This window comes from Typopeltis vanoorti, chromosome 11 (genome assembly GCF_054136105.1).
Source record: "Typopeltis vanoorti isolate ZY-2024b chromosome 11, IOZ_Tvanoo_1.0, whole genome shotgun sequence".
Lineage (NCBI taxonomy): Eukaryota > Metazoa > Arthropoda > Arachnida > Uropygi > Thelyphonidae > Typopeltis > Typopeltis vanoorti.
In genome coordinates, this window is record NC_143559.1 from 37,552,692 (window position 1) to 37,566,949 (window position 14,258).

Consider the following 14,258-nt stretch of genomic DNA (forward strand, 5'->3'; position numbering starts at 1 on the left):
TAGTTTTACACAGTGTTTAGCGTTCATGCATTTGTCTCTGTATTCTCTAAGAGCACAAGCTGGCTTATTTGACAGAAACTTTTGATATGCTTTCTTCTTTTCCTTCACTGCCTCTTTAACTTCCTGTGTCCGCCAGGGAGTTCTGATTTTTTTTATCCTTGCAGACAACCTCACCACATGGATCTCTGGCAGAATCAATCAATGTTTTCTTCAGAGTTTGCCATTGAATCTCCAAGGTTTGATTCCTGTTCTCACCCTCTTTCATTTTTTCTTCAATAATCTTTGTGTATTTTAGTCAACAGTTCAACATCTAAGAGCTGCTCAACTTTTTTTCAGTTTAAAACTTTCTTACATCTTTTTCTTTTCAAAATGAAATTCAATTTTATCCTGCTCAAGACCATATAGTGATCACTTCCAGTTTCAAATCTTCTGTACACTCTGGTGTCCTGCAGCAGGGAGAAAACATCACTTTCGACAATAGCATAGTCAATGAGACTTTTCTTATTCCTTGCCTCTTCTCTCCATGTGAATTTGTGTACATTTTTATGTTGGAACATGGTGTTAGTAATAAACAGTCCATATCCTGAGCAGAAATCCAACAAGTATTTGCCATTATTATTAGCTTTGCTCTTTACTCCAAATTTTCCCAAAACATTTTTGTATGTCTGACAATCACTTCCTACTCTGCTATTTAGATCCCCAACAAGGACCAACTTTTCCATTTTCATTGTGTCAGTTGCTTTTTCTAAAGCCTCAAAAACTTCCTCCACTTCTGCCTTAGTAGAACCTTCTGTGGGACCATAGACACAAATAAGTCTCATTGTCCAGTTCCCCATTCTCATATTTGTCCACATTACTCAACTTGAGACTGACTGCCATTCAAGAAGATTAGCCTCGTATTTTGTGTTGAATACTATGGCTACTCCTTCCTTACCTTGATTGTCATTGCCTGAATATAATATTTTGTATTTATTGCTCAGAAACATCTCACCAGTTTTGTCTTTTTTTGTTTCAGTCACCCCTATTATGTCGATCTGGTACTTATCTAATTCCTCTGGTACTTATCTAATTCCTCCGTTTCTTTGCCATTCAGGCTTCTTATGTTGATAGTACCGATCTTTAACTCTGGTGATGTTGAGTTGGGGTGTGTTTTCAGATTTGTTCCAGTAGCTGACTTTTTGCTGTTCGCCCTGGTTCCCTGGTGAAAACAATGGGGGCCTTGTTTAATCGGGCGATGCCCCAGCTGGCATGAAATTTTGTCATGTTGTACCATCATTTTGTATATTAGTTTAAGCCAATAAGAATACAATTTGGTTGGCTAAATCCCAAACTGCCAGCCCATTCTCGTTCATTCAGTATCAAAGTAGATACCCAACAGCTTGCACCACGAGAAGGTGAGGATTGGACATAAGGTCAGAAGCCCTGGTCGGTTCTCCACATTCCTTTAAAGGCTATGTGGAGGTCTCTTCTCAGTTATACAGCTTTAACCCTTAAGCACCCCTTTAAATGCATGTAAACAAGTTAAATATCACATCTCTTTTAAGATGTATTATTGCTTACTTCAGGAGCTCTAAACACATATCTGAAAAAGATGAAATCTAAAAGTCAAAGATATAAAGATAAACTATTAAAATAACTATAAACAATAAATTAGACGATAACACACAGTAATTAACTTTAATGAAATTAAAATGAAATAAACATTTTAATGAAATAAAGATTAGTATTAAAATAAGTAAACTGGATTTATTGGTTGGAAAGATTTAATACTACTAGTTTTGCCACGTAACCCAGTAGCTTCATCTGGGTTTGGAAAAACAGAGATATAAATATACAACATAACAAGTGTTAATTATGAATCAATACATTACTAAAATTACCAAATGTGGTCATGGTCAGACATTGCTGAACAATGACTGACCATGTGCCAGCATTCACGCTCCACTTGTTTGTTGTACTTGTGCAACGGTTCCTATACATTTGGTATTTTTAGTAACATATTGATTCATAATTAACACGTTGTGTTATATATTTATATCTGTATGTTCATCCAAACATCCAGATGAAGCCACTAGGTTATGTGATGAAACTAGTAGGTGACTCAGAGTATTAAATCTTTATGACCAATAAAAACAGTGTTTAGTTATTTTATTTACATTAGTTTTGCAGTCGAAAATAATATATTTATCACAAAGATAAACTATTTATCTTTATATGGATAAAAATTTAGTTAATGAGTTTTTATTACTGTTCTATAAAACCACCAAGGCATTAGGAAAAAGGCTTTAAAATCATTATGCTTGAAATCACTAGAAAAATTTTACAGATCTGATAATATCAAACCCAGATGCCACAAATTGCCCACATTTATTATTATTATTATTAAGAGAGACCTCCAGGGAGTCAGAGACTTATCGTGGGAGGCCACATACACACACCAGATATCATACTTATTCTTGAATTCATTCACACTGCTTGCACTAACAACATCCAATGGCAATCCATTCCAATCACACACCACCCTCTGAGAGAAAAATCTGGCCCTTACACCCTTCTTGGCAGCCTTCACTTTCAGCTTCCAAGGATGCCCTCTCGTCCTTTCCCCACCCTCCATAAATTGAAATCCTGTATGACCCTTTCAGCAGTGTGTAAACCTCAATCATTATTATTATTATTTCGGCCTACTCCAGGGAGTCCTTAGACTCATCGAGGGAGACCCTAAACATCATGTCCACACAACTATTCGACATTCTCACAGTATCTATCATACCTTGCCTTGAACTCGCTCACTGTCAAATGAGTGGGAGCTTATTCCACTCATTTACCACTCTAAAAGTAAAGAACCCAGCTCTAACACCCCTGCTAACCACACTCTTGCCCAACTTCCATAAGTGTCCCCTAGTTCTCCCACCACCAGTCCTGATCTCAAAAATATCCTCTGAACTAATCCTATAGAATCCTTTTAGCAATTTGAATGTCTCAATCATACTCCCCTTTACCGCCTATCAACTAGTTTCTGCAACCCACAAATCTTCAACCTGTTCTCATATGGTTCATTCCATAGACCCGCTATCATCTTAGTCACTCGCCTCTGGATCCTCTCCACCTCCTCCCCATCAAGAAGGAATCGAGGTGACCAAATCTGGGCACAGTAGTCGAGATGCGGTCTTATCAGGGCTCAGTACAGAGGTACAATAACTTGCTTGTCTCTGCTCGTCAAGGTATTTTTCAACAACCAAGTGAGTTGATGAGCTGATTTAGCTACTTTTGCAATGTGCCCCCTAAACTTCATCTCCCTATCCACCAACACTCCCAAGTCCCTGGCCTCATCAATCTCTTGGAATACAGTTCCACCAATGTGGTATACTGCTGCTAATCTTTTCACCCCAAAATGCATAACCTTACATTTTGTCACATTAAATTGACATCCATTCTCCTTAGCCCAGAACTCCAATCTATCTAAGTAATCCTGCAAGACTTTGATATCTTCTGCATTCACTATCGCCTTACCCAACTTTGCATCATCAGCGAACAAATGAACTGTTCCACTTAGATCCTTTCCTATATCGTTAATGAACAGATTAAACAGCAGTGGTCCAAGAACAGAACCCTGCGGCACACCACTAGTCACAGGCCTTCTTTTGGACTCTACTCCTGAATAAACTACTCTTTGATTTCTCTCCATCAACCACCCACCTATCCATTTCACCAACCCTATATCCATTCCCATATATTGTAGTTTACGGATTAGAATTCCATGTGGTATCCTGTCAAATGCTTTTGCTAGGTCCAGCAGTATCACTGTAAACCCATTTTCCTTATCCAGTTCTGCCGTCACCTTGTTATAAAACTTGAGCAAGTTACTGAGGCATGATCTACCCTTCACAAAGCCATGCTGTCCCCTGTACAGTATCTCATTTTCATCAATTCTTTCCTGTATTTTTCCCTTGAATACTTTCTCCAAGACCTTGACAACGACTCCTGATATGCTGATCGGTCGGTAATTTGCCACCATAGTCTTGGATCCTCCTTTATGCAGTGAAACTATTTTCCCCTCTTTCCACGCCTTCGGGACTAAACCAGACCCGAGACTCAGATTAAACAACATGGTCAAGGGCATTGATAATTCCTTAGCCGCTTCACGCAGGACCCGTGCCGGTATACCATCTTATCCCACAGATGTATTCACATTAAGGTTCTGTAATAGACTATTCACCTCCACTTCATTCATCACAATTCCCATATAAACTAATGGTTCCTTCATTTTTTCAATGTCACCACCTGGATGATATACTTTTGCAAAGTGCACGCTCAGTAACTCCACTATATCAACTGGTTCAGTGACCTCCTTATCATCGTCATTCCTTAAAATTATTTTGCAATGTACAGTTTTTTCTTGCTTGCAGCATATTGAAAGAACTGTTTGGGATTCTCTTTTGCTTGCATAGCTAGTTTCCTTTCATAATCGGCTTTTGCTGTTTTTACCACACTCGTTACACTTCTGGTCTGCACTTTATACTGCTCGTGTGCCTGCAGTTCACCCCTTTCTTTAAATTCCCTCCACAGTTGTTTCTTTTTTTGCAGCTCAAGCTTAATGGTGTTATTCATCCATTTAATCCCTACTTGTTTTACTATTCAGACCCTAGGTATACAATCAGCCATAACCTCCTGTAAATACTCCTTGACCACTTCTCATGCACTATCGACATCCAGCCCTTGCAGATGTACATGCCATGGCACTGATCCAAGCAATCTCCTAAGCTTGTCAAACTTGCCAGCACGGTAATTCCATATATACCCTGTCTTAATCAAAAATTCCACACCTTTAGCCACCTCCCAGGTCAAGACCTTATGATCACTCTCACCAATAGGTGGCAACATGGTCATATTCATTACAGTCAAATTGTGAGGTGCTATTACCAGGTCAAGCACTCTCACACCCCTAGTATTTTCAATTACATGCTGTCTCAGATAATTATCCCTTAATAATTGAATAAAATCCATTTCCTTCCTTACATGTGTCCTCTTCTCCTTCCAATCAATGTTACCATAGTTGAAATCCCCCATAATAATTACCCTTCTTCCACTCATTTCATCAATTTGTTTATGCATACCATCTCAACCATCTATTCCATCACCTGGTCTATAGCAGCACCCAACTGTATATTTTATTCTACCAGTCTCAATCTCACACCAAATAGCCTCAAATGAGCTCCTTTCACTATCCTGCAATATAACTTCAATTCTCCTTGGCTGCAGTTCATCAGCTATCATCAATAACACCCCCCCCCCATTTTATTCTCCCTGTCCCTCCTAAACACACTATAACCTACACATTCTATCCCACTAACTATATCATCTTCCGTCAGCCATGTTTCACTAATGCCAATAACCTGTGGCCAGGAAAAGCCAATCAAGGCCAAAAATTCTTCCTTCTTGTTCCTAATACTCCTGGCATTAGTATACATGAAATGCAGTGATCCCTTTGTCCCACCCTTATCTTGATGCGATATTCTAAATGTCCCATTCCCATTTTTTGTCCTTAGTGCTGGCTCGGGTACATTATATACATTTTTACACTCAACTGTCTCACTGAAGTTTGCATATCCACCCCCCCCCCCTCCTTGGTAGTTCTAGTTTCCCTGGTTCTGCACATCCATTTTCACTTCATTCAGCAACACTTTTTCCAGTCTCCGCACACCAAGTCCATTCAAATACAGGCCATCCATCTTGTATAAGTCCTTTCGCCCATCAAACTTATTCCACATGTCCACGAATTCCACACCGTCTGCATAACCTGCGCATAATGTCATTTGCGATTATGGCCCTCCTTCTGAACTCTTCTCTGTCATACCGTGGCAACAGACTCACCATTTTAACTCTGTCACTCTTTTCTTTCGCTACCTTTAACAATACTTTCAAGTCCTCTCTCATAAAAAATTTATCACCTTTCAATTCATTCATACCCGCCACAATTATTAATTCTTTCACTCTCTGTTTTTGCACTCTAATACTCTCACTTACATCCTTAAATTTCGCACCTGGTAAGTACAATTTAGTTACACTCCCATCTATCACTCCTCTTAATAACGAGACACCATACAACACTCTTTCCTTCATTTCAGAAACTCTCCCACTCTTACGCTGTTTATTTACGTTAGCCGAATCACTCTGGAAAGAGTTTTGCAGGTGCTCTAATTGCCGCTGCGCATTTTGTATCACTGCGTGCAACCTAGCAATCTCACTTCCTACAAATAATTCCTTATTTTTTTTATTATTCAAATCATTTTCTCTTTCTGTATAGTTGCTCTCACTCTTTCTTAGATCAGCGCTCTCATTGCCATCTTGTACATCGCAATTCCCTATCAAGCCACTATTTTCAGTCTCATTCTGGCTTTCTTCAACCATAACTGTCTCACAACCTGACACATACTTCAACTTCTCACTTTGCTTACACTTTCTGCACATTCTCCCACCACTATCACTTTCAATCCAAACTTGAGCCTCATTCGGGAATGCATACATTCCACACACATCACATTGGACAAATTCTCTCACATTATAGTTTTTGAACAACGGCGTCGTATTTTTGGACGCCATTATCTTACGTCGCATTGCCGCCACATTCAAATCTATGAACGGATGTGCTATCGGAGAGCTCCTGAGAGATTTGTGTTTTTTGTTGATTTATTGATGTTTTGGATTCAATTTAATGGACTTAAGTGTGTAATTTTGGTATATTATTGGAGCTTTATTAGCGTGGTTAGTGTTACTAAAGTGTTTTATAACATAATCTATGTCAGGAAGTCGCCGCTAGATGAATTCGTAATGTGTAGTGTTCGTGCAAGCTCCAGATAAGATAAGTATCATTTTCAGTTATCGATAAAAATTACTTAATATTGTGTAGTTTTGTTTTGTTTGCCTTGTGTATTTTAGTGCGTCTGTTTTTGGTGTGTTATAACGTATAATTTGACAAAACACGTTGCAAATAAGTATGGCACCTGTGCGAAGGAAAATGGCGGCCAGTAATGATGGTTCGCCATCGTTATCAAAGAATGGTAGCATAAAAGAAATGAGTCAGTGTACTAGCTGTGAAATGTACGCTTTGCGGAGTGCGGTCGGAGTGTGGTTAGATGATAATAAAGGATTGAATGTGTGCAGAAAATGTAGGGAGAATGAGGAATCGAAGTGTATTTCGGATCGTGAGTGTGATATTTTTGTCAACCTTCAGAATGAAGGAAATAGGGATATGACAAGAAACGGCAAGGTTGTACATGAAAATTGTGAGATTGTGAATGTAGAAAGTGCGAATGATAGTATAAATGGTTTCTCAGAGAATAAAAATGATGAGATAGATGCATTGAGTGAGATCGCGTTGTTGAATAGTGCGATAGAAAGAGCAAAACAGCAGCTAGACTACATGAACAAAAGTAGACTGAATGAACCAACCAATAATAAAAGGTATGACAGGAAAAATAGACATATGAATGTGAACATGAACAAAATGAAGGATAGAGTGCTGTATGGAGACTCGTTAGTACGAGGTGTGTTAGTAGAGGATTTGACAAAATCGTACCAACCTGGTGTGACCATAAAGGACGTAACTGAGTCTATTAGAGAGCAAAAGGAAAGGGTGAAAGAAATGATTGTTGTGGCAGGTACGAATGATTTGAAAGGAGATAAAATGGAAATGATAGAAGACCTGAATGAATTGTTTGAGGTAGCAAAAGAAAAGAGTGAGAGAGTTAGAATGATTAGTCTTTTGCCACGGTATGACAGTGAAATGTTTAAAAGGAGGGCCATTGTTGCGAATGACTTTATGCGTGGGTTATGTATGACGAGTGGTGTGGAATTTGTGGATGTGTGGAGTGAGTTTGATGGGCGAAAGGATCTATATAAGATGGATGGCTTGCATTTGAATGGTTACGGTGTAAGAAGACTTGAGAAAGTGTTGCTGAATGTAGTGGATGTGCAAATTCAGGGAAACTAGATTTGTTAAGGGGGGGGGGAGTAGATATACAGTCCTTATGGAGGCAGTTGAATGTAAGAATTAATATAATATGCCAGAGCAAATAAGGACAACAAATCTGAGTGGGATAGTTAATATAAGGCATCAAGGTAGGGTTGGGGCTAATGGGGGTCTTAAATTCATGTACACTAATACTAGGAGTATTAGGAACAAGAAGGAAGAGTTTTTGGCCATGGTTGGCACTTCCAGACCACAGGTTATAGGTATTAGTGAAACATGGCTGACTGTAGATGATATAACTAGTGGGATTGAATGTGATGGGTATAGTGTGTTCAGGAATGACAGAGAGAATAAAATGAGGGGAGGAGTATTGTTGATGATAGCTGATGAGCTCCAGCCAAGGAGAATAGAAGTTGAATTGCAGGATAGAGAAAAGAGCACATTTGAGGCCATTTGGTGTGAGATTGTGGCTAGCAGAACTAAATATACAAATGGGTGCTGCTATAGACCAGGTGATGGAAAAGATGGTGGTGACAGTATGCACAAGCAAATAGAAGAAATGGGTGGAAGGAGGGTGATTATTATGGGAGATTTCAACTAGGGTCACATTGATTGGAGTGAGGAAAGGACACACGGGAGGAAGGAATTGAATTTATGCGGTTATTAAGGGATAACTATCTGCGACAGCATGTAATGGAAAAAACTAGGGGTCAGAGAGTGCTTGACCTAGTAATTTCATCTGAGGATTTGGCTGTAACAAATATGACCACATTGCCACCAATTGGTGAGAGTGATCATAGGGTCTTGACTTGGGAGGTGGCTAAAGGTGTAGAATTTTCAATTAAGACAGGGTACATGTGGAATTATCGGGCTGGAAAGTATGACAAGCTTAGGAGTTTGATTGGTTCAGTGCCATGGCATGTACAACTGCAAGGACTAGAAGTTGATAGTGCATGGGAGGTAGTTAAGAAGTGCTTGCATGAAGCAATGGCTGACTGTGTACCTAGAGTCCGAATAATAAATCAAGTAGGGGTTAAATGGATGAATAACACCATTAAGCTTGAGCTGCAAAAAAAGAAACAACTATGGAGGGAATTTAAGGAGAAGGGTGACCGGCAGGCACATGAACGGTATAAAGTGCAGGCCAGAAGGGTGACGAGTGTGGTAAGAAAAGCAAAAAAGGATTACGAAAGAACATTGGCCATGCAGGCTAAAGAGAATCCTAAACAGTTTTTTAGATATGTAGCAAGTAAAAGGAAAAATATACATGGCAGATTGATTTTAAAGAATGCCGATGGTAGGGAGGTAACTGAATCAGTTGAGATAGTTGAGTTATTGAGTGAGCACTTTGCAAAAGTATATCATCCAGGTGGTGACATTGCAGAAACGAATAAACCAGTAGATTATATGGGAATTGTGGTTAATGAAGTGGAGGTGAGTAGTCTATTGCATAACCTCAATGTCAATACATCTGTGGGATTGGATGGTATACTAGCTCGTGTTGTACGAGAAGCAGCTAAAGAATTGTCAGTACCCTTGACCATTTTGTTTAATTTGAGACTCGTGTCTGGGTTAGTCCCGAGCGGGTGGAAAGAGAGGAAAATAGTTCCACTGCATAAAGGTGGTTCCAAGACTGCTGTTGTAAATTACCGACCGATTAGCATATCAGGAATCATTGTCAAGGTCTTAGAGAAATTAGTCAAGAAAAGAATACAGGATTGGATAGATGAAAATGGGATATTGTATGGGGGACAACATGGTTTTGTGAAGGGTAGATCATGCCTCAGTAACTTGCTCACATTTTATAACACAGTGACGGCTGAACTGGATAAGGGTAATGGGTTTACAGTGATACTACTGGACCTTGACAAGGCCTTTGATAGGATACCACATGGAACCCTAATCAGTAAACTGGAGCAGATGGGTATAGATATAGGGTTGGTGAGATGGATAGGAGGGTGGTTGAAGGAGAGATATCAAAGAGTGGTTTATTCAGGAGTGGAGTCTAAAAGATGTCTTGTGACTAGTGGAGTGCCACAGGGCTCTGTTCTTGGACCACTGCTTTTCAATTTGTTCATCAATGATATTGGAAAGGATCTGAGAGGAAATGTTCACTTGTTTGCTGATGATGCAAAGTTGGGTAGAGCAATTGTGAGTGCAAAGGATGTCAAAATTTTACAGGATGATTTGGATAGTTTGGAGGACTGGGCTAGAAAAAATGGATGTCAATTTAATGTGGCAAAGTGTAAGGTTATGCACTTTGGGGTGAAAAGAATAGCAGCAGTATATCGCATTGGTGGAACCATACTCCAGGAGATTGATGAGGCCAGGGATTTGGGAGTGTTGGTGGATAGGGAGTTGAAGTTTAGGGGGCACATTGCAAAAGTAACTAAAACAGCTCACCAAATCACTTGGCTTCTGAAAAATACTTTAACATGCAGAGACGAACAAGTTGTTGTTCCTCTGTATCGAGCCTTGATAAGACCCCATCTGGACTTCTGTGCCCAGCTATGGGCACCAGGGTTTCTTCGTGATGGGGAGGAAGTGGAGAGGGTCCAGAGACGAGTGACCAAGATGATAGCAGGTCTGTGGAATGAACCTTATGAGAATAGTTTGAAGATTTGTGGGTTGCAGAAATTGGATGATAGGCGAAGGAGGGGTGATATGATTGAGACATTCAAATTACTGAAGGGTTTTTATAAGATTGATCCAGAAGATATTTTTGAAAATATGACTGGTGGTGGGAGGACTAGGGGCCATGCATGGAAGCTGGGCAAGAGCGTGGTTGACAAGGGCGTTAGAGCTAGGCTCTTTACTTGGAGAGTGGTAAATGAGTGGAATAAGCTTCCAGAGTCTGTTGTGGGTGCTACGACCGTGAATGAGTTTAAGGCAAGGTATGATAGATACTGTGTGAATGTTGAATAGTTGTTCTTGACATGATGTTAGGGCCTCCCTCGATGAGTCTGTCGACTCCTTGGAGTTTCCCGGAACAATAATAATAATAATAATAATTAAATAACGGAATTCACACCAAAATCACACAGACACAACAAGCTACCAAAATTAGACAATATTACGTTACAATTTTAACCTATGTTCTAATTTTCATTCAAAATTATACTTAGCTTTCGGGAGCTCCCTGAAAATATGACCAACCATCTGGCCCTCTAGCAGCCAATGTCACCCCCCCTCTTTCTCCTATTTGCTAGTGTCTGCAATCTACAAATTCTCAACCAGTCATCATAATCAATATTCCACAATCCTGATATTTTTAACACTCGCCTTTGCACTCTCTCCAATATATCAGAATCAGATCAGAAACCAGGAGACCAGACCTGCGCACAATAGTCCAAGTGAGGTCTTATCAAGGCAAAATAACATCTGAACATTCATTTGAGCATTGCAATTATCTTTTGAGTTGTATTTGAAATCTTTGCCACATGGCCCCTGAACTTCAACTTCCTATCTATTAACACTCCAAGATCCCTAGTCTCATCAGTTTCTTCTAACCTTTAATTTACTTAAATTAGAACTTTAATTTACACAATTAAAGTTCTAATTTCCTTACTGTGCATGATCATGTCACTTAACATTAAATGGCAGATTGGTGTTTAGATAAAAATTCTCACTGGGTCTGTAAAGGTTGCTATATATTCTAACTCAACAAATTGCATCAAATTTTGCACAAGTTCATAACTGCACAGCATGTCACACAAGTTCATCACCATACGGATATAGAAGCTTAGCTGAAATTTATGAATTCTTTTTCATAATCCAGATATTTGGATAATTAACTAGAAAACAATATGAGTCAGAAGAAAGGAAAATTTGTACTTGACCTACCTTCAGGTGATATTTCCTTCCAAGGATTTGGAGGATACATAAAAGCAGCATTCTGAATTTGATCGTGAATATCTTCCTCTTCATTAAATGGAAATGTGCCACTCAAGCTAAGAAGTTATAAAATAATAATAAGAATAGAAAAAATATAGAATCATGTTAATCTAGAAATCATTAATGGTCATAAAAAAAATTGTCACACACACAGAGAAACTGTGTGAGTTTACTTTGCAGCAAAGGAAACTATCTGAAACAGATTTTATATACCAAATGAATTAATAGTCAAACTCTGTTATATGGGAATAAATTACATGATAACCACAGTAATTTACTTTACTTTAATTAACTTTGTCACCTCTATCATGAGCTGGCATTTACCAGATACCTTGTGAATGTAATCTAACATACTTTGAGCACAGGCCATTCTGTGGAAAAAAAAAATTAATGAACATCATTATGATATCGAATACATGAAACCTCAAAAGTCTGGTCTGGCACAACATAGTATTGACACTAAACACAGTATCCAGTGGGATGAAGTGTCTTCTCCATAGAAGCAGTTCACCCTTTTTAAAGAAATTGCGAAGCCCTTTTACAATGGCCAAATTGTCTCTCCCCCCCCCCCCCCACAAAAAGTCTGGGAGATTCTTATTTTATGTAACCATTAAAAATAGCTTTTAATATTATTTATTAATATTAATTTCTAGCACACAGCACCAGTTTTTAATTAGTAAACCACCAACTACTTTATGTACCTTGTATTCCTGTTTCTTTGATTTGCTCGTTTCTATGCACTGATGATGTACTGTTATTTTTGGTATGAAATATATGTACTTTCATTTCATTAAAGTTATTCACTATGGTTATCATGTAATTTATTGTTTATAGTCATGCTACAGGTACCTTTAAAGATTAGTCTATTATATGGCATTGCTTGAGTTTCTTTAGATATACATTTTTTTTTAGGGAGGAAGGAGGTTGTTGCTAGGTGGCAGACTGATGAAGATTCCAGTTAAGAGTGCTCTAAAAATGTAATTTTTCTTTCTTTAAGGTTACACGGTGGTCAGTATTCTTAGTGAAGAACATATGGAGACAACATGTGTTAGAATAATTACTTTCCTTATCATTAAGACGGTAACATTCGATGTTTCTACCTGTGTATTGAGGTCATCATCATCAGGAAAACATACATACATACATACAGGATACAAGATATATGACACTGAACTATACAAAGCAAGATGAATCTAACTGTTTGTTAATCATTTATCCTAGCTTGACCTGTGGTGGAAAAAAAAAAAAAACAGAACTACATTAAACAATTTCTAAAGTCCTCTCACATTACAATTTTCTTCTGTTTGGGGTTGTTCTCGATGTTATATGGGTTGAAGATGGGTCCTCCAAATTCTTGTTCATATTTAGATGATGTTTCAGCATTTCACAGGCTTCTTTCAATTTTCTTTCAAACCAGGTTTTGGTGCAGTGTAAGGAATTGGTGCATTTCCAGTCAATTCTGTGACATGTTTGGAGTGCATGGTCTGACAGGTCTGTTTAACCATAGCGGAGTATTTAATGTGGCATTGTGTTCATCTTTTCTAATTGGGATGGTGTGTCCTGTTTTCCCTGTACACTGAATTTTGTACACCCCTTATGGGCAAGATATGGAAGAGCTAAGTAAATTTCTTAATTTTGCAGGGGATTTGAAGTTTGTCTTAATGTTGTATTTAAGTAGTGTTATATTTTTTCTGAAATGCCCCTAATGTATGATATGGCATTCTTGTAATCTTTTTTTGCTTTTAATGGCATTTTTATGGATCTTGTGAACTGTTTTTTAATTGTAGCCATTTACAAATTTTTGTAAATTTTAAAATGTACTTTATTTACAAATGTTTGGTTAATGATTTGATTAATGGCCATTTGGCCAGAGGAAACAACCAAAAAACTAATACTTCATTATGCCTGCATTCCCAGATATTCATAGCCTGCCAAAAAACACACAAAACAAACATGGCACTACAACTGATAGTTAAAGGAATCTACAGACCTAATTATCACTTAGCCAAGAAACTAGCAGCCACACTCAAGGAGTTGGTAGGTCATTCCCCCTCCTACATAAAAAATACTTAACACTTCATAAACAAAATTAGAAACATCACATTCAACGATGAAGATTTATTAGTCAGATTTGACATAACTGCCCTTTTCACTAACGTCCCAGTCAATGATACTATTCTTCTCTTACAGAAGATATTTCTGCCTGATATCACAGCCCTCTTTGCCCACATACTCCACTCCAGGTGTTTTGCGTGGCAAAACACCTGGAGTAATTGTAGCCATTTACAAATTTTTGTAAATTTTAAAATGTACTTTATTTACAAATGTTTGGTTAATGATTTGATTAATGGCCATTTGGCCAGAGGAAACAACCAAAAAACTAATACTTCATTAT

General features: G+C 38.3%; 1 protein-coding gene across 1 annotated transcript in view; it reads right to left on the reverse strand.

Moving 5' to 3' along the window:
- The window catches only part of LOC150101447 (serine/threonine-protein kinase D1-like), a 384,746-nt gene that overhangs the window by 27,010 nt on the left and 343,478 nt on the right, over nucleotides 1-14,258 (reverse strand). The window contains exon 20 of the mRNA XM_090400796.1: nucleotides 11,813-11,919. Within this exon, the coding sequence (XP_090256922.1) occupies nucleotides 11,813-11,919 (107 nt within the window). The remainder of the gene's footprint in view (nucleotides 1-11,812; nucleotides 11,920-14,258) is intronic.